We start from the raw sequence: 26711 nt of genomic DNA, 5'->3' as shown, positions 1-26711 counted from the left end.
AACTTCCATCCGTAGACAAAGAAATAGAGAAATTACAATGTACACAGCGGTAGCAAGGGAAATACGAGGACGACGTCGAGTGCCGTATGGGTGAGCACAATAGGGTGATGACGTTACACGTTGATGTCGTCAGGGTTGCTATGGCCGGTCGTTATGCGGAAATCGGAAATACTGTCAGTCCTGTGTTCAAAGTTCGCTACGTCACAGCTGTTTCGAAAAGTGTGTTTCCATCTCCCATTTTGAGAATTTAATCTCTTTCGCATTTATTCAAAAACCACCTCAAGCGGGCGGATAAACTTTTTTGCGAATTAGAGGAATTTAATGCGAATTTTGGTGTTTCCATCACATTTACTGATTCGATACTTCAAAGTTCGCATAAAATCAGGGGGATGGAAACGCACCTAGTGATAGACAGATTGTTCATCCAATCACCTGCCAAATATTTTTTCGCCTGCCCTTTTTTCTGAACTGTTTCCAAGGACAACTTCCCAGATGGTTCTCTGTAACAAACCATCTGGCACGTTAGGTTGGAAATATCAAAGTTATTTTAAAGAACTACTTTGGCTTTCACTAACGTTCTTACGAATGATTTCAAATTCCGGACTACCTTTCACAGTGTGTGTTTTGTGTTTTTAATATTTTTTTAGTGACCCTCATAAAGCCTGTTGCTTCATGTCAGAGCCCAGAGACTTCTTGGCAAGGCTGACTGTATCCAGCACCTACAGGGAGAATTTCACTTAGTGTGAAACTTGTCCTATGTGCACAGCTCATTAAGCTCCCGTAGCCTGCCCCCCCCCCCCCCCCCCCCCAAACTCCATCCTTCTGTCTCATGTAAATATACACGCAAATGCATAAACACACAGCTCTGTCAATCCATCTGTTTTTTCTCCTTTTTACACCCCATCGAAGCACATTTAATACTGATTTTGGGTTATAAAGCCTTTTCAGCCAGTTGTAAATTCCTATCTTGTAATAATTTCCTGTCTTTTAATGTTCTGCAGATAGCCAAAATCAGTGGTTTGGATTATTGGATGGCCAGTAAGAACAATAACAAGTTATAGTTAAACTATGATTTTATGCCCTTCAGGACTTTTTGTACATGTATTTAGTGTTTATTTAGGTAGTCATTGAGTAGTAAAATGTAGTAACGTGGACTAGACAAGGCAAGAATAAACACTAGCGCAGGAAACCAATGAATTATATGAATTATCTTAGTTTTTCTTCTCTGTGCCCTGCTGGGCTGACGAATACACTCTTACCAACCCCAAATATTATTCCAAATCTTGAACTGATGCTGGAAACATGGGAGTTGGGACCACAGAATCGGTCCCATGAGAGTGATTGGTGGTGCGGGGGGAGGGGTAGAAAGCTTGTGAATGCAATAGAGCTGCCCTGCCAGGCCTAATCACTCCCTGTCAAGGGAGATCCAGGGAACATAATGACATCAACTCAGCCTTCTGACACGCCACCTCACGTACCTGCATGGTACATGTGGTGGGAATACAGCAGGAAGAAAGATACAGTATTCCCTCATTCAGATTCCTCTTCAGTTGTGAGCATGTATTATTTGGGTTGAGGGTCCATAAATCATTCTCGTGGCTCATTCACAAGAGGCACACGGGTCCAATGTGTTAATGCCTCCAATTTGGACACCCTCCGTCTTTGTGTTGTAGTACAAAAAGCTGCTGGTGTAGACAACATGTAATCATGGGTACGGGGGAATGACAATGAGAGAACAGAGACAAATAACAGCTCATGCTCTGCACAAGCACCTGCTTAAAAAAAACAAAAAGGATGTTGTGGAGATGGAAGGAAATAGTGTTGATGCACCATAAATTAAACCTTTTATGGAGATCCTAAAGGCTTCAGTAATATTTAAGGGAAATTGCATAGTTTTTCTGAATAAATGTTTTAGATGTGAGGGCTCATCGAACCATCAAACAAATGAGGGGGAAGTCATTGCTGTGTTGATTGGAAAGATGGATGTATGCCAGGCTCTCAACAGTATTTAATTATTTTACGAGACGCTGTTTCAAATGCATAAACAAAAGAGCATCAAGTAGGCCTGCAGTTGTTGCAAGGTTGTTGTTGCTATACTGCTACACTTTTGGGTAAAAAACATGAAAAACACATTTGTTTGTGAATTTATTGCCTTTATCGTTTTAGTTATTTTTGTGCCACTTCCTCCCTATAAAGAATATGTGGATCCTTGTTTTTCAATAGCGAAAGGCTTACTGATTACTGTTTTTTACCTTCCAATACCTATCTGCATTTCATTGTGTGCTGACTTTTTAGAAAGACCATTGTGCCTGTGTACCTATTCTAAGGGCAATATAGCTTTGGGTGATCAAACCGTCATCACCTTTTATCCTTGCTCCCCCTTATATACTCATCCCTATCAACCAGTATACAATTGTTATAAATCAATATCGATACTATAAACCTTTGGTACAGCTATGGATTTATACGTGCATCTCAAAATAAGGAAGCGTAGTAACCAGGGCACCTGCCCACATTGGGCTGTGCCGTGCTTGTCAGATCCAAGGTGGCATGCAATAACTCACAGGCTTGTGAGTCCACTGAGGCATCCCAGGGTCTTAAATGGATTACTGGGAGATTCAGGCTGTGGTTTCCAGCCCTCCTGTGCTCTTTGGCCATGTCTAATTCGTCATTTCCCAGCGGAACAAACAAGCGGGGAAATATTTAGAGGGAGCGTATGTATTTATTTGATGTGTTTGTTTGTCTATTTAAATATGTACGATTGAAATATTAAGTGTTAAACAGCTCCATACAGTCGGTAGACACAAAGCCGTGGCAAGGATTGGTTTATTTTAAGAGATGAAAGGCAGGCTGGAATGGCGACGGAGGAATGGCGTGATAACAAAGGCAGAAGAGAAGAAGGAAAGAGATGGAAAGGATCCCTCGAAAAAACTAGAAAAGACTGAGGACGCAGCTGAAAAGCGCTGAGGAAGGAAAAAAAAACAAACGGCCTGAAGGAAACCAGAACGCATTGTTGCAAGTATCAACTCACATAGCCCAGCAGACAGGGGGATACAACTTTTATCACACACACACATACACACAAACAGACATACAAAAGTTGCAGTGTGTCCTCATGACTGTACCATTTCTGCGAAGCTGGTGTAGGTTCAAGTAATTGCTGTTTTCCGCATCGTAACGGCCCCCATTACCTGGAGAACACAGCAGAGCCGAGTGAAGATTTTTGTTCAGAGAAACTGCACATCAGCGGCGAACGCAAAGAAACAGGCCGTGCAACACACCCTTACATGCATAACACATAAGTCTGCCGGGCAGTTGTGTGTCCATACACATGGTTAAATAAAGCCAAAAACGATTGGGCTGATTTCCCTTTTCAAATGACAAGAACATTCACCTTTCTCCCCGTGTTGGGAGTGCCTTGGATCCAATGCGTTGGTGTACATATTGTTTTACTGCTTGTGTACTGGGCCCTGTTTTACCATCCACCCCAATCACAAAGGGTCACCGTTGCGTTGCAGACTCAGCCAGCAGATAAAAGGTTATTGTGTGTTTTCATGTACCAAAAGGCTCATTTAACCAGAGGTACACTAAAGAACATCCAAAACAAAAAAGGGTTAGCCCCAAGTGAAATGTGATTGTCCACCAACAACGATACTCGCACGTCGACTACAACTAGCCCGTATGATTCAAATGTCTCAGTTTGAAGTCAGTATCAATGTCAGAGTATAAACATACAGTTTGTTTTTCTATTTGTTTTTGTGTATAGGTACAGTGTTTATTTGGTTTGGTTTGTGATGCCATGCTAGGTTACACTGAAACTTTTAACAGCAAGCAGCATTACAAAAACATGCATGTTGTTTATATGCTGTACATCTAAGGGCAGAGCAAATGGCCAGAGGGCTTGTGTCGTACTTCTGCGACCATTCATCGCAGGCTACTACTAGGATGGGAGGCCTGGGTAATGAGGCCCTGACAACTGACATACTGTGCAGCTGCAGGAGGTGGCTGAATTGGCTGTAATATTTCTATCTGTAATTAGTTTGAACAGTTACCACAACTGGCAAATGTATTTGCAGGATGCCCAGGAGGCTTTTCAATCTCATCATAAATTTCTCTCTTGCTCTCTCTCTCTTTGTGATCCGGACACAAGCCTTCTCGCACATGGGCTGGATATAGGGGTTGGTAGAGCGTTAGGAAGTGTTCCCATGAAATCTAATTTAAAGGAAAAATTGTTGTTGTAGGCCTTTAGTCTCAATGCTGCCACAACCCCCACTATGTTTCTCGGGACATTTTTTTTTTGTCATTTCGATTTGTATCGCATCCAAGCCATTACAGAGAAAACAACTTTGACTTTTCTAATATTGAAAGTTGCAGAATGTTCATTTTAAACATCTGTATTTGTGCTTTTGCTTGCTGTTTTAGGCCTTTCGTTGTACTACTTTGTCCAATGCCATTTCTGTAATCTCGGTGGGTTATGAAAGAATGCCAGTTAAACAAATACAGTCAAAGATCAAAAATCATACCTGTGGGGAAGACACTGAGAAGTGAATGGATGTTGCACCTTTCTTTGAAACATGACCAGACATGGACATGACATGTTAGCATGCCTTGAGTATGCCTTGATATGCCAAGGGATTAAAAGGAACTTTTTACCCGTAGATTTGTATTCACTTGGCACTTTAATTAATTGAACGTTGTGAAGAGATCATGGTAATGGATCGTACACAAACAACGTTATTTCTGTTTATTGCGAAAAAGCGCCATTTATTTTAAATCACACCATGGCAAATTTTTAAGGTTTAGCCTGCGAAAGAAATCTGTCACCATGGTCACTGTAAATGTTGTAGGAATGTGGTATGAGGAAATTAATTACTAAACAGCCTTCTCAACGCAAAATCAAGTTATTTGCTTCCATAGTAGTGAACTATCTTAGCAGTCGGCGCTACAAGTCAATGTTTACTTGCACTACGATACGATAGTTTACTTCTAATGACATTACAGTGTGCAGTTTTGTTTTGAAGACCAACTTCTCAGAAAGAGTAAGCCAACTTTAGATGTCGAACAAGGAGATGACCTAAAAAATAAACGTCTTCCATCATGGATGTAATAAAGAATAAACACCCACTTATCATAATCCCCCTCATCCGCAAAATGCCACTTGCTACACTATTTTACACTTTGATAGAAAATGTAACTTTATGATAACTGAATCCTTTAGGAAACTTCGGAGAACGGGCGGAGCATAAGCTCGTCCTCAGTAGGCTGTATGAGGTTGGAGGTAGAATCAAGCTTCAATCAAGCTTAATTGAAAATGTGCATATGGAGGCACAGAAAGTTCAAAACAACGTGATTTTGTTTGCCTGAATTATTTGAGCTTTTCTTGCTATTGCGTGTTGTTATTGGTTAAGTGCCTGATGGAAAAATACATTTGCTATTCCCAAACGTCAGTTTTTGCTTTCCAGCAACGTCTTCACAACCTCCGACATCGTCTGTGAAGGGCATCAGCACTTCTACTACGTAACATGATGTTTCCCCATAGTGTAATGATGCAACAGACAAGACAACAGAGAAGCCTTATTGGAACTTTATACGACTCTCTATGGCTCTTTGGGGAGTCCCTCCCCCTATATCTCGCCCACATCCAAACACACATAGCTTCTTACTTCAAGTGCGTGCCTTCTGTGAATGATGAAAAAAAACAGACAACAGGCCAGATGACAGGGTTGGCCCATACGCCTTCAGATTTAGAGGGGGAGAGGGGCTCTGAATCCAGAGAGGTAGATTATCGTCCAAGAAGGGGCTCAATGTTGCTTGCAATGTCCAATTGCTGTTCCATTTTCTTGAAAAAGAATTGGAGAATTGGAGGATTTTGTTTTTTTTAATCTTCTATCTTGTTAATTGTTAGTGTTTAACATTTAATTGTTTGTAAGGTTTAAAGCTGTTTCTTTTTCATAAAAAATAGATATTTTAATGTTTGTGAGCATAATATGTCTGTTTCTGCTTTAATTGATGAAAGAAAAAGTTAATTGTATTTACGGTAGGTTAACTGATCCAAGTCACTTTGTATGTCCAAAAACATATTTTTAACGAAAGCTGAAAAATATTGTCACATATCGGCGTCGCCAAAATGATAACAAATATCAGGATATCATTCTCCCCATATTGTCCACCCCTAGTTAGCAAAACAAAGAGACAAACTCCAACTGAAAACGTCCAATGGTCTGAATAACAAGTCAAGAATCCACAACCTTAATAATCACCATCCGAAAAGCATTCCTTCATTCTTTCCTTAATCCTTTCCTTTATTCCTTTTCATTTAAAGGAATAGGACCATTAAATTAAGTCAATAAAGCCTGCTGGGGTCGTGTGGTATAGCACAGTCAATCAGCAGGGAGGAGGAGGGGGGGGGTGATCTGGGACCAGCACAAATTACATGGCTGCAGGGTCAAAGTTGTCAAGAAGTAGTTTTAATTATGGGAGTAACGTGACTTTTGGACATGCTCTCAGAGTGAGCGTCAGCATCACAATCGAACAACTGAGGAGGCTGACTTTTACATTTACATGATACTTCAAATTAACTCTCTCTCCATACTGACAGTGTACACTTAAAGTTTGTCTCTTGAGTCAAACTCACAAGACATTGTTGGGAGGATTATAAAGCAGAAAGAGCTCCGTGAAGACTTGTCAGGGGTCTCGATTCTCTGCCTCCCCATTGATTCTGCTAAGTGGCACCAGGTACCGTGAAAGTGTGAGGAAAAGGTTAGCGAGGTTTCATTTGATATAGCAGATAGACCTGACATTTTGGCCCTTTGGTTGGTGGGTTGGGGTATGGGATGCTGAAAGGACATAGTGTGCATATCTCAGGGTCGATCAATGCCTGATCCCATGACTTATGGGACAGAAAGTGCTGAATGGTCATATGTCGGTTGGTCCTAAGAACCATGCGATCAAACACCTCTAATCTTGGACAAGAAGTAGCCCCCCTACCTCAAAATAATTGATGATCCATGACCTTTTCCTGCTGCAGCCTGGGCAGAGGGCAGCATCTTCGCTCCATCTTCTGGGGTTCTTGTCTTTATTCCTACAATATAAGCACCCCAAGGCTTCCTGGGGATTCCAAAGGTTTACGCATGTTGTGGATATGCAAGCACCTAATGGGCCTAACCAGCGAGATCAACAAGCTGATTAGGCAGCGCAGCATACACTAATGGAATAATTATTTGCGCAACACAGTAATGTCCTACAGCAACGATGTACTTTTGATTAACCCCCATCCCCAACTCCACACTGCCCCGTGTGCCCACCGGACACACACACCAGTTCCAAATCAAGATGTACCCAATAATTAGGCATGGGCATGGTGTGTACAGAAGAAAGAACTATTCCTCAGATGAAAGCATCAGTTATCTATCTAATTGATAAGCGCCTCATGTCCAGAGACAAGAAAGTGGCTTACACAGACATTTTTAAAAACCAAAACTACAATACAAGTATTTTGTTTTCCTGTTCATATTCTAGGCTAAATAATTTGTGTATTATGGATTAGTTGTTTTTTTTGCATCATGTTTTATATCAATTAAAGTAATCTGTTCCATTTCTGCCCACCTTGTACTCGTAAGAATGTGCTTTTTCTGGGACAGCTCTGGTTAAAAAAAAAACCTAGTCAGTATCTCACTGCAGGCTCCTAAACAGCATAACAAGATGAAGACCAGATTAGATAACATGACATTTTCCAGCTTTTAATACTCCTCAGACCCACCACACTGTTATCTTAAAATCAATGCAGATGAAAGTACAATGTGGAAAATATAGCCAACATCCGATGAAGATACGTTTTTGCACCAAACATGAATTGTGTTTGACAGGATGATTAGCCCAATTTTATGGCCTTCTGACTCTGGTCAGCAACGCACCAATTCTATAATGGTTCTAACTTTTTTTTGGGCCCATTATCCTGTGTTGTGTGATATGCTAAAATTATATAATATGTTACGTTTTTTCCATGAATGGAGGAGAGTAGGTGGGAAGGGGGAACTAGTTTGGACCAGTAGCCTCCCTCCAAACAGCAGGGCAAAGGGAAACAAGACGGAGAGATGGAATAAGATAAAGCCACAGTAATGTCCGTGGGGTTTAGGATTGGGGGACTGTAGGAGTATGTAGGAGTGTACATCAAATGTATTATTGTTTTGACAGAAACATAATGTTTGGTTTGTTTGTGTGTGCATGTGTGTGTGAGTGTGTGTGTTCGTGTTCGCGTGTGCATGAGTGCATGAGTGCATGCGTGTGTGTGTTCGTGTGTGTGTGTGTGTGTGTGGTGATCACAGTAACAACAGGGATCTTTACTCTGAGAGAAGAAGCCCAACAACACCAGGGCAACCCAGATCCTTCTCTGACCTAAAGGAAGCGGGGGTCACTGGTGCAAAACTAAATGACGAGGTGTGTGTTGCTTGTCGACCACGGCGAGCGTGCCTCGTAAAGCCCTTGTTCTCTGTAATGACAGCGCTGTGTCCTGTGGCATGGCGTCCTCTGAGCTCTGCAATCACTCTCCTCTTTAACACAATGAGCAGTAATTACAGCCTCCTGGAAACACTGACAGCGAGAGGACTTCATCCAGAATGAAGAGATATATATATATATATATATAGGTCTTCACCAGACAGGTGAACTGCCAAAGGCTGGAGAAATGTTGCTGGAAATGCTCTTGTACACGCTGATGGCATTGTGCCTATCGTGCACCAACACACACACATTGACTGAATACGGTCAGCCATAAACTTTACTCCAGCCTCCTAAATAGCACACACACACAAACACGCGCAAGCAAGGATCCATAACCCCTTACACAGTCTGTTAAAAAAAATAAAAAAAGATACACAGAGATGACAAGAAAGTCACCTCGAACCTCCGACACTGACTTTTAAACACAAACAAACCCACAAAAGCAAGGCCTAGAAAATCACCCTTGCCCTCGGTCACCCCTTTTAAGCACACACAGACACAGCACCATGCCTGTTGGTGCGTCTCTGTGTGGATGAGCAGGCTGCTGCCAATGAGCCTGCTCAGTCAGCCAGCTGCACGCTCCAGCACCATGGACAGCGACCAGCCAGTGACCGAGAAGCCAGCAAAAAAGACTTGATCAGGGTGTGTGATTATAGTTATACATTATTAAATATTAATCATGGAGCTTAATGGGCCAGTTCATGCAGGAACCAATCAGCGTTTCGTGAAAAAAAACACGTTTGCACCAAGTTCGATTATTGACGGCTCTAGCCTGTGAACAAATCAGTTTAACCGATCACAATCAGCTGTCTTCTTCATATTCACCATGGTCACTATTCATATTGTAGGACATGGCTGAGGCAATAGCCTATTTACCTTTCTCAACACAGTCCTCTTAATGCAGGGGTTCTCAAAGTTTTGACAACTGAGGGCCAATTTAGGAACCCACAATTTGACTGAGGGCCGCCAAAGGAAAAAGAAAAATTGGCGGGAAACGCCGCCAGCATCCCAGTGGTCAAAAAGAACATTGCACCGTGGACCTCTGGGAGTGAGGTCAAGTGAGGTCTAAATCACGAAACTGAGGTTCAGCCTTTCAAAGTAATGTACAGTCGGATTAAAACTAACAAATGTAAAAGGATTTAATTGAAAGCTAGAGAGAATCGACTTTTCTCTTTATAATCATTTATTTTTGTTTAAATTAATATTGATATAATAATAAAAAAATATATATATATATTATTATTATTTTATATAACTTACATAATTATGTATGTCATTGCGGGCCGCCAGGAATGATTCCGTGGGCCGCCATTGGCCCGCGGGCCGCACTTTGAGAACCAATGTCTTAATGCATCAATGGTGCTAAACCTAATTTATAGACTGATATCCACATCTGTTTCATGTATCAATGATTCATCTCAATAGCAATCGGTTTTACAAGACAAATTTACTTGTACTGTGAAACGTTAAGTCATCGAACAGGGAAACAACCTAAAAAACCAACGTCTCTAAAACATGAATGTCTTATACGCTCCACATGAACACCCACTTATCATAATCCAGCTGATCTGCAAATTGCCATTCGCTACACGATTATACTTTTGGATTTAAAAGTGAACTCCATTATAATTGAATCCTCCAAATACTTGGATATGTTGTTGAAAGGACGGAGTTCAGCTTCACTGGCTATGTAAGGATGCGGGCTGAATCCACGGTTCTTTTTAAATGGTGCGATTAAATGGAGGCCGCATACTCAGGTAGTAGCTGATGTAAATAGTTGACGATTTTGTTTGCCATTTTCGTGCCGTTTATTCGTTACGTCTCTGATGTAAAAGGATTTCTACTCTGCACAATGGTCCGCAATGGTATTAAACGTGGTAATATGTCCTATTGATCGTACACATAGTAATCCATGTAATTTGTCACTGTTACCGATATAAGACCTCAATTTAGAAAAAGGGTTTCTACCCAAAACAATTTGTGATCGTTTCACTCTGCTGTTTCACTCTCAGGTGGCGTTTCAGTCGAGACGTCCGAGTGCCTTTCCGAGGCACTCAGACAAACTAGGTATAAACAAGGCACATTCTTTTTTAGTTCTTTTTTACTCTTTACTCTTTTTTACTTTCATATCCAATTCGAGCTGAAACAGGGTTTTACTCAAACTTTAACTCACTCTTCAGCGAGTCCCTTATAGAGTCTAATGATTACAATACTGTACGTGAATAAAACACATTGGTATGCTCGCGTTTATCTCCTTCACTGATGCATGCACTATGGCACAGGGTAAGGAGGAATGTTTAGACTACTGAGAAGCAGAGAAGGATATATCTCTGCTGAAGCCAGTGGCTCATCTGGCCAGGGATAATATTATGTTGTCTATTTATATCAATATCTAACCCTGTTATTCAATGTTTGATTTTACGGTCATCTCTTTTTCATATTTGTCGTTTCTAGCTTTCCCTAGTGACTTTGTACGTCAAAATAAATGTTTTATGACAGCTGAAAAATATTGTAAAATTTCTATTTCCAAAATGATGACTGAATATGAATATTGTGACATAACACCTACTTCTGACACTGAACCTCTGCTGAAACAGTAAACTCAGAAACTTTAAGCTCTAATTTCCTGTGGTCTCCCAGCTGCACAACCACAACCACCATTTTACTACAGCAACACCAACGGTTAATTTCAATAAACAGGATTAAACTTCATAAAAACAAGGGCTGAATTCATGAGGAAGAAACCCTCAGCATGTTCCCAGCAATTGAGGAGCTGCAGGGAAGGCAAAAACCATGATATGCAACGGCTAGGTTTGTCAAGGGGTCAAGAAAATCTAAAATAGGCATATTGTATAAATGCTTTTTTGTGTAACCGATTGTGAAGTTCTCTTAATACTGTAGGCCTGCTGCTGACACAACACACACACACAAACACACTGCCAGAGACCTGACACGCAAAGCGAGATACAACTGGAGCCAACTGTGCTTAAGAGCCACCAGTATTTAATCATCCAACATGGGCTGGGAGTTGCAGGAGGCAGCGTGAAATTGCGTGCAGAGTGCCTCCTAAAGCGGTAATACGGCAAGGAAAACCGGATATCAAGGGCTGGGAAGACATGTAGGACGAATCTCAAGGATTGGATAGGTGCGGGAAAAAAATAAAAAAAATGCGTCGTGAGATGAAGAGTGGAAACATGTTCTGCTATAATTGGTTAAAATGTTAAACCTGACATTCAGCCGTAGAGGAGGTGAGGCTGTAACCATGTACAAGTTGAACTATTAGAAAAGCGTGTTGATCAGGTATACGTACCCTCAAGATGCTGCTGGCCGTAGCATGTAGCCGAGAAACCAATTGAATAAATGTTGGAAATCACCAACATGCACGGCTCTGTCGGCTAAAACAACAGCCGCTTAAACACACATATGGACCCTTTCCCTGCTGTTTGAACACTAACACGGTAGGCCGGGTCAATTGGTGTCACAATGAACCGGCAACAGACAGATGACTGCAGGAAGAGAGCATGTGCACTTAGAGAACAAAGTAGAAGGTTTTGTGAGTGAAGAAAAGGGCCCAACACACTCAAGCAATCAAATGGCCCTCACAGCCGGGGGCCACTTTGCTGTAAATCCAAACTCTTTAGCTGTAATTAAATGGTCTCTTCAGGATATTGGTCTACAGATGTAAAAGAGGTACAAAAACATCTCCAGTGCGAATCAATTAATACCCCATACAGACCCCAAGCCCAATTTAACCAAAGTCCCTTGGATTCTAAATTGCTGGTTAGACTGTAAAATGTGCATTTATTTGTATTCCTTAAGGCCAGATTTCTTCTACTCACTTGTGCATCTCCAAATCCGCACAGCAGTCCTCTATTTCACCATCATGAGGATGTTGAACTGCACGTAAACCCCAGGTAGCTGAGCTACCCGGGGGTGTATTTCCTTGATGAGCCACCAGTAAGACCAAGCGGCAGACATGGATTTCTTGCTGGGTGCTAATTGAGCATGCATAAAATAAAGATGCAGCTCCTAGCATTCACATTGAAATATTGTGAATGAATGGGCACAGAAGGAAGGCCAGAGGGTTTAGATATCTGTTCCTGAGATTTTATCTTGGCTTTATAATGCAATATATCAGAAATTATCTTTCAGTCCATCCACCCACAATTTCATGTTTTACATGAAAACACACACTTTAATTAAGGGTTTTCATTTAATTGCAAGGAGTGATTGTTGCTGGAAATGGGCCTCTGTACACCTATATAGATATTCAATTCAAAATCAGCCGATTCCAGCTAGAATAGTCATCTACCACATTAACAATGTCTAGACTTTCTAGTATTTCTGATTCATTTAATGTTAATAAGGACATTTCTAAGTGACCCCAAACCTTTGAATGGTAGTGTATAACAAGTTAAAACTGAAAACAATGGCAAAAATCAATCATTAGGGCATCTCTCAAATTCAAATCCAATTATAAACTACAATTTAGGTCAATGCTATTGACAACAGAGAAAATAATATCCAGGCATGTAGCAAACAGTGCCACACCATAATTATTATAGTATGTAAAGTAAATTAGTATAACAACCACCCCATTGGTTTAACCTCAGTATGGTTACATCAGTGTTTATGAAAATAATGGGAGGATGGGAACGACAAAAAGACAAAGAATGAAAGTGAGAAGGAGTTCAGTATTCAAATGGCGCACTTAATCCCTGACCAGGCGTTCTGGGGCCGCTTAGCCCGTTTGACTAGAAACACACACCTTTCAGATGTGTTGCAGGGAGTGGGCCGGGGTTAATGGGGGACAAGCTCTGGCAATATTGCAGCTTGGTCGGGAGCGATGGGGAGTGTAAACAACATCCCTCATCCTCAGGTTTTTTTTCAGGAACCTTGTTTAAAAAAACGGTTAACGAGCACTGGGAAGCCTCATTTCACCAGTGGGACGCCGTTACTGTGATTACTTTCCTCCATGAAAATAAAGTAAGGGGAGATAGCAGGTCGTGTGTGTGTGTGTGTGTGTGTGTGTGTGTGTGTGTGTGTGTGTGTGTGTGTGTGTGTGTGTGTGTGTGTGTGTGTGTGTGTGTGTGTGTGTGTGTGTAGTTGCATGTGTGTAGTTGCACTTGTGTATGTGCGCGCCCGTGTGTGTTTGTGCGGTTGAGTCAAACACAACTCTTGTATGCACACACCTCCAGATGTCATTAAATTACATACATACACAACTATGGGCCAATAATTGAATGCCACCCTTGCACAAAGGCATTTGTTAAGCACACTCAGCACAGAGGGGGCCGCAGGATGTGCATTAACACTCTTTTGAGGGGACTCGTCCGCTCAGCCTGCCAACCGGGGAGCCAAACGCAACATAAGAATCGCCCTGAGACCCAGAGACAGAACGACTTTGAAACACAGCAAAAACAAATAGCTTTTTTTGGCTATCAATATCCACTTTAATTAGAGGAATCTCTGTTTGTCTGTCTGTAAATAGGTCTGCCCTTTCATTTTTGTAACTACCGTTAATTCATCAATACCGACTTCACACTTCTATATTGCTTGCATATTGCTGAGGACCCAAGTTGGAGGTTGTTTCGATGAGCGCCTCTCAAGAAGCTGTAAGCAGCAATAATGGAGGCCAAAGCAATCAGCCCGTTCCCAACAATCACGCTTTGAAAGCACACTGCACAGGTATCCAATTATACTATGTAATGGCATGAATGCTGCAGTGATAATTCAACTTCCATTATAGAAATTACTGGTACTTCACTGCTTACCTAAGAAAAGAGACCAATTCACTAATACAGGCTATGAATAAGATAGCATAGTACATTATTATTATTACATGATGATTACACATTACATGCACTGTTGAGAAACCTAAAGCACAAATTTATTTGCTGATTGAATGGTTCATGTAACCTCATCATTATGCTGCTGTCAAACCCTGGTCTTAGTACTGTGCGATACCAGTCATCCATGTGGAAACACCTTTTTTAATTGTCCTGTTGTTTGTGTATGTGCTGTTGTTTGTATTGGTATGTGTATGTATTGGACCATAAGTCTGGAAATAAAAGTTGATTGATTAAAAGTTAATTGATTGATTATGAATATAAAGGTATGAAATAGATAACGGCCTCACTGTTTGCAAGAGAGGGAGATGATACGCAGGTGTAAAAACCAGGCACGGGCGGGAAGTGGTCAGTGCTATCCAGGAAATGCATTCATCAGCACAAACTCAATTATGACAATTCCCCCAGACTTAGCTTCACTTAGAGTCACTTCCTCGTGTGGTTTGTCTGAGCACAGACAGATGCTTTTCATTAAAAAGTGGAGCAATGAAAGCCAAGGAGGATGACTGAGGGATTCAGAGGACAAATTGGTAGACAGGCTATAAGCATGCGGTTGGTGGGGGAAATCTTCCAACATTACAGTCCCTTGGAGGCTCGCTCTGCTTAAGAACCTCATTAATAAGGCGACGCACGATTAAAGTCAGGTAGACTAATATTTATTTTCATATATCGCCTTGTGGGTGATATGGTTCAGTGACCAATTCAATTTATCCAAAAGATGGGTTTTAAGGACAAAACAAATCCCCATCACATCAGATCTGGCACTGTTTTGCTCCCACAATGTAAATCCATCCATCACCGCTTAAGCTTTGGAACGTCTCGGGACGCACAAGATGGTTCCAAGGAATTCAATTACTATTGTTCATCATCTCAACCCCTCTAATGTTGGGGGGTATTGATCAACCGATTACATTTTTTCACTGACTTGAGAATGATTTGATGAAGTAGGGGGTAGTTTGGGAAGGGGGAGAGGATCAGCTGGCCTGCATCAAATAGAAAGCATTAAGAAAATGTTTCTTTCACTATAGGTCCTTACCTGTCGGAGACAGGTAAGGACCTACACAGGGCTGTTGGTGGGTGCAGCTAGAGAACCTGCTAGCTGCACTTTACCACCGAAGCCCTCGCTGCCCACCCACATTTGGTATGCCATTTGGTCTGCCTAACACAGTAACACTTCCACAGCGCTCGTCTTGGGCACCCCGAAGTGAGCAAGAGAGAGAGACAGGGAGAGCGAGGGAGATGCATGGAGTGCTAATGTGCTGTGCCCTTTTTACTCAGTCATGCAATTCATGAGCTTCATTTCCATTAGTCTACTCCACCATTATCCAATTAAAACATTTCCCATCACTGGAGAAGCACAAGGAGTGGGAAAAAAGCGACGTAAAGTAAAGAAAAAAGAACAATGAGAACAGAAGAGAGAATAAACGCATGTGTAAACAAATATACAGGGGCATGGGCATCAAGCAGGGAAAGCTTGGTCCCAGCTAGCGCTTTCAAAATATTGGGAGCTTCAAATAGCGAGATGATTAACAGTAGAGGGACAAACTTCCACAAACTCCAGCCCTTCTTCCTTGCTTGCTAGCTTCCTTGCTTCCTTCATGCAGGCGACAGCACACCCCCTACTTTCCTCAAAAACGGTTGGATTTTGTAAAAAGGGCTACAGGCAAACCACAAGCTGGTTTTCCAGGGCCCCATATCTTAAGTGACTCTGTGGCAATCGTGGGCAGCTTACTGAACCTTACCAATGGGTTCTGCCTGCAAAAATATTGCTTATCTCTGTGTGACATAGACACAAGACGGATGACTGCCTTGCATGGTTTAGCGATAATTCAATATTATTGTTTATAGCGTTTTAGGGGAGTAGTTTTTTGAAAAACATCTTTGGCCTGATATTGTCCCTCAAACCGTGTGCTCCACGGCACAATGTGCCACTGCACAGCTCATGTGTACCAGTTACATAATGAATTCATTTTTCAGGAAACATGATGAAATGTTGATGAAACTGTGAAAACCACAACTTAGAAAATAATTCACAAATCAAAATACTTTCATGAAGCTGTTAAAAAACCCAGAAATGGATGTGTGCTCATTAGAAAAGCTATCAGCGCGGTGGCGTTGGGACTCTCACGGCTCCATATCCCCCCAGCCCCGTAGCCTCAGAGTGACAGGAATAGCAGAAGACTGTTTGAGTAGATAGGGCCGAGGCGGACGTCACACAGAGATTTGTATTCACTATACCTCCTCAGCTTCATTAAAAAAGAAACAAGAGAGCGAGAGAGTGGAAAAGAAGCGAGAGAAAGAGAAGGAGAGAACAACCTAGAGGCTAGGGCATGGGTTCTCTTCTCAAAAAGACCTGGTCGATGCGTTTCGGACGCTTTGGATGAAAGTGTCGTTAAGAAAAAAAAGGAGAAAACAGAAAAAGACGAAGAGAAATAAAACCCCTTTAAAGAGTATATTAAAGTTGTGAGTGAGGACAGAGTTAAACTACGAAATGGGGAAGGTGTACGCACATGTCAGGCAGACGAGCAGGCCTCGGAGCAGCATCTCACAGCCGCCCCTCCAGGCCTCTGGCAGGCGGGCGCACAGCGGGGGCAGCAGGATCTCCGCCGGCACGAAGAACTGGATGGCGAAACTGACGAACACGCCAAACGAGTACAGGATCTTCACCAGCTGATTGGTCCTGGGGAGGGAGGCGGAGCCAAAAGATTAGGGATAGATGATATTAGATAATTTGAGAACACCAATCTACCACAGCACCCCAGACTAATTTGACCAGAGGATGTTGTGATGCAAGGTTAAGGCCTGCAGGAGGCAAATCCATCTTAAGGAGCAGCAATCCCCAGGCATTGCAAAGTAATGCATATAGGCCAGTCCTTCTATTTTTAGCACATTGCAAATGTTACCCATCAATTAAGTGTATTGCTAACTTACGCCAATAGAAGAACCCTTGACAATGTCTTTCAGATTGTATAACATTTTAGGCACTTCTTTTATTTTGCTTGTAAATATCGAGCATCATGTCTCCCCATACGGACATTGGGGTCCTTCTTGTTGATTTTTGTAGTTTCTCCTCCCACCAAACGGCAGTTCTTAGTTCAGAAGGCTGCCGTCTCGGCAGAGTCTATTAACCCTGACGTTCTGTGTGGCTGACAGTAAGAGGGCAGACCATGCATGACGGCTACAGGGTGAAGGGAAGGCGCTTCGTTCTCACCCGCACTCTGCTGCACTTGGGGAGAACGTTTAAAGTAGTAGAACTTTTGTGTCTGTGTTCTTTTTTTTTATATCTTTGAAATGCATGTGGTTTGTTGTGACTGATGTATATTCTTTTTGTACGCTTCTGCTGGTACAGCTGCTCCTATGAAGGTGGAGAGCCAGCACAGGGCTTCTGAAAGCACAGCCAGCAGACAAACCGAGGCGGCCGGGCTCGGCAGCAACACCCCGGGCACTGCTTCTTGAGAAGTGGTTTGAAGAAGAACATGACTCTGGACACGCCGGGACAGAGTTTACTAAGAACAAGCACCACCAACCATGAGCTCAATCTGGATCAAGGTTTCATAATGAGTTTTCTTTTCTTTGTAATTATGTTGTAAAATACGTGCTGAAGATCATCCGAACGTGGTTTCTGGAACGGTTACCAGAACTTAAAAGGGTCTAGGTCAAATAGCCATGTTAAGAAAACAATTATTAAAGGTTGCATCCATTATAGGAGCAGCTGGAAGAAGATGCAAGCCTGTGTTAAAAAAAGCAAACCACTGCTTTAGTTTACCTTTCCTTATTGGAGAGTTGCTCGGAGAAGAACATGGTTTACCACAATTGTATTATTTTACTGCTGAGCATTTTTTTTGTACGATTTATTGTCAATTCCAAAATAAGTGCAAGACAAATAGAGGAATGGTCTTTCATTTGTCTCTGAAACATGGCGCAATAAGTAGAAAAGGATAAGATCAGGTACAAATCAATTCTAAATAGTGCAAAATTATTCTGAATAATGCAAAGGTAGGCAAAACAAAACATTAAACGTCGGATCGAGTTCATCGATTGTCAGATTTGTGCTTTTCTCAGATGGTCACCTTTTATGATCAAAATGCTTTTTAGTCAGCAAGCCAGACCTCCTGTGTTATAAGTTCCAAATTCAGTGCCTTTTTAGTCAGCCAGCCAGATCATCTCGGTGTCTTGTTACACGCTTTATAAGTTAATTATATTTAAATTATTGAGTTATCGTTACATCCTCTCTTGTTCAATCGATATAAATACACAGTGAAAAGGAGTGAGAGGGAGCCATAGAGAGAGACACTGATGAACTGGGGATCCAAGTAGCCTAACTGATAGGCTTAAGAGGCCCATCAGCCCATAATTCTTTCGAACCTTCGTAAAAAATGTCAGTTTTTCCCAAAACTCCTCTTAACATGAACGCGCGTGCACTGCTCTAACAACGTTCATAGGCTTGTAACTGTATACTGACACAGTGCTTAAATAGGCTCTGTAGGAGGGGGAGACGCAGGAATGTTGTTGGAATCAACTATTTGTGCATGGCAGCAAAAAAATATCTCCCCATCAAGGCCAACAGCAGAGTAGCCTACGAAAAGAATAGACTAATATGAATGTTTCAAATATTGAAACACGATTTATTAGGCCTAGGCCGACATATGCTATATCAGTCCTAATCCTGAACGCACCGTGCGTACAATTTTCAGGGCATTTTCCCCCAGACACACGGACAGACAGACAGACACTTTATTGACCCCAAACTAACTTTCATAATCCAGCAGTTACACAATACAAATAACTCTTACACAAATACAGACAGCCTATACAGTAATACAGCGACCACCTCAGCAAAAGGTAAAACGTAAAAAGAAGATATAAGCTAAATTGAAAATGCAGATGCTGTAGCCTACATAAAAATACAGATGCCACATGAAATAGGAGAATAGGATACAATGTATAAATATGCAAAACTAGGATATAACTAGGCTATAATGAGAATACTTGGTTACAGCTGTGCAATGACTATCCTCCTAAATTAAAGTTAATTAAAGTTATATGCAAAGATTTTTGTCTATGGAATGATCCTGTCACTTTACTGCCACACATTGTGTGCTTCAGTAAAGTGATACAATATAGGAGGTAGGAGATAGTGTACATACAATTGTACATACTTTTTAATACATTTTTGATTAATTACAATTCGTTTGATTCGTCACAAGCAGATCTGTGCTGAACTTATTTGGTCTGCTTGTCTTGTTCAGCGATTGGGCACAAACACTTCAAATACATTGGCTGAGAGAAAAGAAGGGCGGAGATTATTAGCATACTAGAGAGACGCCGTATTTTACGTGCGTTGTTATGTGCACAATCTGCGTATTTTACACGTGGTTTGATGCTCAAAACTGTGTTTTTTACGCTCGCTCTTGAAAGGCTTCATTGCGGCGTAAAAAGCGGCGCTTTAATGTGCATAACGGCGTAAAATACGCTGTTTTTCTAAATTTGACGGCGTTTTTTACGGCGTAATGAAGTTGATACGTGACTAAATGAGGGCGCTTTCTGTCGGGGATGGCTTGCCATACGGTATGGTCGTAGACGCGGCATACGCACGTAATGACGCACGTAAAAGCACCAACGCGCCCAACGCACCAACGCGCAAAGTTCAAAAATTTGAACTTTTGACGCGTGACGCTTAGCCACGATAGCCAATCAGCGTGGAGCTTGACCCGAAGTCACTGGCAGAGAGTAATGAGGGACGCATGCTTGCACAGAAGCATATGGCGGACATCTTACACTTTATTCTGGGTGGAAATAGTAACATAGTTACGCCATTAAAAGCGTTTACGTAAACATTTTTAGCGAGAAATGTGCATTTTACTTTCATAATGTTCGCTCTGTGAATGTGAAGGTTGTTTGGTTTGATAGTTAAGACGAAGAGGGAACGCTCCAATCACTTGCATGGATAGCGTCTTTGGTTGCTAAGCAACCTCAACGTCTTGGCGGACTATTTCTCTGCTGATCAACACTACGAATGCTGGAAACACACCAGACACACCATGTGAGGTTATTTAACACGATTATTGTTATTTATATCCGAGATTATTTAATCTAACCCGATCTAAACTCTATCGTGCACCCAAACACGGCGGCGTTTGGGTTTCCTACCTCAGACTCCTAAAACCAGCGCAGCCACAGGTGTGTTAGGCTCGTTTAACCATTTTTGTGACACACAATGATCAAGCGTCAAGTTAGGCACGTTATGCGCGTTTTTTAACACGAGTAACGCGTGCAGTGTGGCCGTAGCATTAGGCGCGTAATGCGCGTTTCTTAACGCGAGTAAAGGCCATGTGCACATCTAGCGGTATTTTAAATCTGCCAGCGCTTGTTTTATATAATATTCCTATGGAGCAGAGCTTTTCTTGAAAAAGTCACGGCCGTTTTTTCAAACACCACTCCCAGCATTTCTTTCTGCCATACGGAGCGTTGAAAAAAGTTCAACTTTTTCAGGAAGAAAGCGGCCGACGTCAGGTGTCTTTTTGGCAACTGACCAATCACAAGCTGTATATTAACACTTCGTCACGAAGAAAACTCTCAACTGTCAAAATAAGAAACAATGGCGGACAAATCACTCGGGAAAGTGCCGGTGGAGCGGTTGATAAAAGCAGTTAATAACAGAACATGTCTAATGGGCTCTAGCCTGGATACATAGTAGGCGAGTAACATCGGATCTAGAATTGGTTCGTTGCTAGGCGATAGAAAAAACGCTCTCTGCGCATTTAGGGTAAAAAAACGCTGCCAGCTTCTTTTTTTTTTTTTATGGTCGGCTCAACTTTTCCCTATTACAAAAAACTCTAGATGTGAACACGGCCTAACGCGTGCAGTGTGGCCGTAGCATAAGTGCTTGGCACAATCATTACTGTACCGAAAGCGCAATATTGTTTTTTTCTCTTTCTTTTTACAAATGTACTGTGCTGGATGAAAGCCTCTGTTAACTATCCTCAAATGTAAGCATTGCATTTAACTTCCAATGGAAATATTTGGGAAGCAAAAACTTAACCGGCAGCTGATCTTACCGGCGTGGTAGAGGCTTATCTAGAATACAATGGGATTCAGTTTGTTGTGTTATATCTCACCCTGGCATAGATCACCCTGCATCACCCCACAGCTAATAGCACGACTTTAAGTGGTTCAAAGTGACTGCATTCTTGTATACATGCTCGATGAGAAATATACATGTTGACAGGGAGGAGAAATCAATGCTGTTCTTGGCGATGTTTTGTCTTTTGTTAAGGTGGAAACAAATCATTATTGGCTTCCCATAAGAATCTCTGTCTTGTTATTAGGCCATTCCATCATGGTATCGATTCTTCATCAAGCAGACGCTATGCACCATACCAAACAGGACCTACGCTAAGTCGGCCAGTTTATCTATTAAGACATGCAAGTGCTGGCCTACTCTATAAACCGCAGTCTGGCAACCACAGAGCACCAAGGACCAATGAAGAGAGATGAACGAGAGTTCACACGGCTGTTAAGACCAGGAGGGCCGTTCCCCTGCAATGACTCCTTCAACCTCCCCATGCTTCCCAATGGCAGGCACAGGAGGATGGGCTGCTAATAAGCAATGGCCGAGAGAGAGCCAGAGAGCGAGTGAGAGAGCCAGAGAGCCAGAGAGAGAGCCAGAGAGAGAGAGACAGAGGGCCCTATTTTAACGGTCTGAAACGCAAGTGGGAAAGCGCAAAGCGCACGTAGCTTTGTGGGCGGTTCTACGGCGCTATCGCTATTTTACAGGCGGATAAATGACGCTTGCGCCGCGGCGCAAGTGTCAAAGGGGTTGGTCTGAAGCAGCCTAATTACCCGTAGGTGTGGTTTGGGCGTAACGTGCAACAAACCAATGAGAGTGCCAGCTCCCATCCCCTTTAAGAGCCATGAGCGCATTTGAATCGGACGAGTTGATATTTAGACAGCGCGTCTGCAGTCTCCGATGAGACAGATGCACATGAATTTCAAACTGCAAATGGCTTAGTATATTGCCAAATAATATGGCCTAATTCACACATGGAATAAGGGGGTTTCTTCCACAACTTCAGAAATACTGAGTCCTCAAATAAATGTCGGCAAAGAAAACGTATGATAGGCTATAACATATGATATGCGGTAACTGTGGTTCTATTTAATGATATACGCAATACATTATAAACATTGTTTCTTATCAGTATTGTATGCTATCCTAATATGCATGTGTCCCCCCGGTAATAGACATTGGTTGCCATTGATTGTATTATGCGTTACGTGTTTAGTTTGCCCAAGTGAAGGAGTTCAAGTACCTCGGGGTCTTGTTCGCGAGTGAGGGTACTATGGAGCGTGAGATTGGCCGGAGAATCGGAGCAGCGGGGGCGGTATTGCGTTCGCTTTACCGCACCGTTGTTACGAAAAGAGAGCTGAGCCGCAAGGCAAAGCTCTCGATCTACCGGTCGATCTTCGTTCCTATCCTCACCTATGGTCATGAGGGTTGGGTGATGACCGAAAGGACGAGATCACGGGTACAAGCGGCCGAGATGAGTTTTCTCAGAAGGGTGGCTGGCGTCTCCCTTAGGGATAGGGTGAGAAGCTCAGCCATCCGTGAGGAACTCGGATTAGAGCCGCTGCTCCTTTACTTAGAAAGGAGTCAGCTGAGGTGGTTCGGGCATCTGGTAACGATGCCCACTGGGCGCCTCCCTTGGGAGGTGTTTCAGGCACGTCCAGTGGGGAGGAGACCTCGGGGAAGACCCAGGACTAGGTGGAGGGATTATATCTCAACACTGGCCTGGGAACGCCTCGGGATCCCCCCGTCAGAGCTGGTCAATGTGGCCCGGGAAAGGGAAGTCTGGGGCCCCCTGCTTGAGCTGCTCCCCCCGCGACCCGACCCCGGATAAGCGAACGAAGATGAGATGATGATGAGAGTGTTTAGTTTGCGTGTGTTTAAACAGAGCACACACGCGCGCCCGCATTCATTCATTCTTTTTAACACTCACTCGCGGTAAAACAATGTTTTTCACGATCAAATAGGCCTACTCATCAAACCTAAAAGTTATGGGCATGTAGGCCTACACGATGTCTGTGTCAAGAAAACATGTGTTTGCTGTACGGTGTTTGCAGATGCATTGATTTAAAAGTACAACTTATAACCGCTGCATCAGCTGTTCTTTCCCAAATAATTTACCAAGAATGTGCGGTTAGGTAGATGAGAGAAGCAAAGTGTATGCGCGAGGTGCGCATGTAGGCATGCGCCCTTAAAATAGCGTCTGAACAACGCGCCACTGACTTTAAACCAGGTATTTCCTGGTCAGTAGCGCAATGGTTTTCAGAAACGTCAAAATACCGTTTGCGCCAGAACACGCCTCCTCCTTCCGCCGAACCGCCTCTTGGGGCGCAAGATCATTCCCTAATTTACCGGCGAGTGGCGCAAGTGGCAAAAGAGCGCTCTGCGCCAGTTGTAAACTAGCAACGACACATGCGCCAGTGACTAAGTCACTTGCGCCGGATGCAAGATAGGGCCCAGAGAGTGAGAGCCAGAGAGCGATAGAGAAGCCTGAAAGTACGATTTAATAGCCATTCAAGAAACAAACAGAGTTATGCAAAAATGTAATAACAGAATAAAGCTCTCTATGGGTGTATGGCTGCTTATGGAAAATAATATACGGTAGCATTGTGCAATCCATGAATGCTAGACTGATTATGTTAAAGAAAGCAGAAGAGAAGACGGCGAGGAGTCGAGCGAGCCAACGTGATGTGCATGTGCAGTGTGTGTACACTGTGACCACACGGTAGCACGGCTGTCTGCCGCTTCCCTTTGAGAGATGGTCTTGAATGACCTTATTGACCGTCTTCCAGGGGCCATCATTACTCTCTGGTGATAGGGATTTAGGGGGCTCCTACTCACATGAACACTGCCATACGCATGCCACGCTGTCCGTAGGAAACCATAAACCTCGGCAGTCACTTATAGGATGCCCCGTTTCAGAAGGAGTGGAGACTTGAAGTTGGTTATCTATGGGGACTGGCAGTATGATCCATGCACTACATTAATACATGACTATTCTACCAGTTGGGGCGGCCCTCTGGCAGCTCGTGGCATTCCTAGAGGTTGATTTATAGTGCACTTTGTGTTAAAGTAGAGCAAGGAGGAGGCAGGAGCTTGGTTAGGACAACAGGGTCCGACCCTAGTCCCCAACAAAACAAAACATTCTCCCTGCCCACTGGCTTCACAGCTGGTTACCCAGCCAGGATGCTGGGTGGTCCTTCACCTCAAAATAAAGATACAGTAATGCAGATATGCGCTTTAATGGCCGTTTTGGTGTTGGCCTTGAAAGAGACTGCGGATCCGTACAGTAAAATCAACCGGTCTTGTCGCCACCCGCACGTGCATTATTGCATTACGCAATTGCATTATATTGTATTTGGTGGCAAGCCCAAACTTTTACTGTGGTTCGGGAGCTAATGACATCTGCAGGGTCATCCATTACGGGGGGAAATTCTCTAGAGATGTCTCTCCTCTGCCTAATTGGATTTGTGGCAGGTGATACACCCAATAGGCACAAACAACCTTTAGCCATTAGGGTGGTATTTAATCCTCCATCATCAACATGGCTGTATAATTGAATACAGGCTAATGTGACTTTTCATGGTGAATGTGGGCAGGTCTTCGATAAAGAAGAGAGATCAGAGATCAAGAGTTAAGAAACACAAGACAGGACTATATATTACAGATCAGAGTACACCTTATCCAATTGAATACATGTTAGTTTATTTTATACTTTACAATAAGGTTTCATTAATTAACCATTAATTTACATTAGTTAATGCATTGAAAAGCATTATTATACAACATTAGCATCAGGGTTAGTGTGCGAGTTAGGGTTAGTAGTTTTGGTCGAGGGTTAACCCTTACCCTAACTGTACTCAATTATGTACACACAAATGCCTTAGTTAACATGAAAAACATAGGTAACATGATGATTTCTAGAACATAAGTTACCTTTTAATTAACTTTGAGTTGATTGTAATGCTAATTACTTCATTAACTGATGTTAATCAATGGTTCATTATTGTACAAATATTGTAAATGTTACCTCCATTTTGTATTGTTCTAAGTTTGACACAAAATGTGTCTCAAACTGAAGTCAATTCAGTGTAATCTTGAAAACCTAACAGGCGTTGATAGCATTAGCACCCAGGCCTACATGAGAGCGTTGTTTCAATTAAAAAATAACAATACTCAGATGTTATTACTGCAACAACCCATCTTGAGCAAGCACTTTTGGTGTTGACAAGGAACGCTGGATTTATTTGGCTTTGTCTCTAATATCATTTGAAACGGGAAGAATGTTTCTTCAACCCTGCTCTGGTGCATGCTGACATACACACTACATGTCTGCTGGTATTATGGAAATGGATTAGCTTTCATTATCACATTCCTCCACCCCTGAGGAGTGCACACACTCCATATGTCAGCTACGCCAACCAATGTTATTGAGCAGGTTTTTTCGTGGTGTCGATACTGAGTGGGAGCCTGTCAACATTGTTTTTGTATGTTATTTTTGGTGCAGCAAGTAGGACTCAACTATTCCTAGAATCCATGATGCTGGGCCTTACGGACCTTTCTAATATGATATATTTGAATGGGGAAATTCAGACACCAAAGACTCCCCACACACACTCTGCTCGCGCGTCTCTCTCTCTCTCTCTCTCTCTCTCTCTCTCTCTCTCTCTCTCTCTCTCTCTCTCTCTCTCTCTCTCTCTCTCTCTCTCTCTCTCATTGAATGGCAAACTTCCCATTCTCTCTGCAAATGGGAGAATTGGAAGATTACACTCTTACACATACCACAATTAAACAGTGAACTGAAGCAGGCAGTTGTTTCTGTGCTACATGGGAGACATAAGGTACAGTGTTTGGAATTAAGTGACATCTTGCAGAACGGAAATGGGATGTAATATTCAGAAGAATGTTTTAATTAATGTATAATACAATGAAAATAAGGATTGTTTTTTTCCCTTTACCGTAGAATAATCCATTTTTATCTACATTGGGAGTGGGTCATCTTCCACATAGCCATGTTGCAACAGCAAGTTGCAACAGATGCCCTGAACGGAGAAACGGCTCTGGAGAGAATACTTTTGAATTCAATCAACTTTCAATAAAAGTGTAATGCCACCCCCGCTATCATCTTTAACAATATGAGAATTAAAATAATGCCATCCCTTGGATGCAGCTATCAAAATAAAATGCTTCCCAGACGAGCTGCACACACACACAGACACAGACACACACACACACTCTATACCTAATTGTGCCAGTTTTCCACTGAATTCCAAATAAATGTGTTGGGAGAGTTCTAG

The 26711-nt window shown here is 42.4% G+C and overlaps 1 protein-coding gene across 1 annotated transcript in view; it reads right to left on the bottom strand.

Annotated features, from left to right (window-relative positions):
• Nucleotides 1-26711, bottom strand: part of slc36a4 (solute carrier family 36 member 4) — a 112259-nt gene that overhangs the window by 46068 nt on the left and 39480 nt on the right. The window contains exon 11 of the mRNA XM_030380942.1: nucleotides 16859-17028. Within this exon, the coding sequence (XP_030236802.1) occupies nucleotides 16859-17028 (170 nt within the window). The remainder of the gene's footprint in view (nucleotides 1-16858; nucleotides 17029-26711) is intronic.

This window comes from Gadus morhua, chromosome 16 (assembly GCF_902167405.1).
Source record: "Gadus morhua chromosome 16, gadMor3.0, whole genome shotgun sequence".
Classification (NCBI taxonomy): domain Eukaryota; kingdom Metazoa; phylum Chordata; class Actinopteri; order Gadiformes; family Gadidae; genus Gadus; species Gadus morhua.
This window is presented reverse-complemented; position numbering and strand designations above follow the sequence as displayed.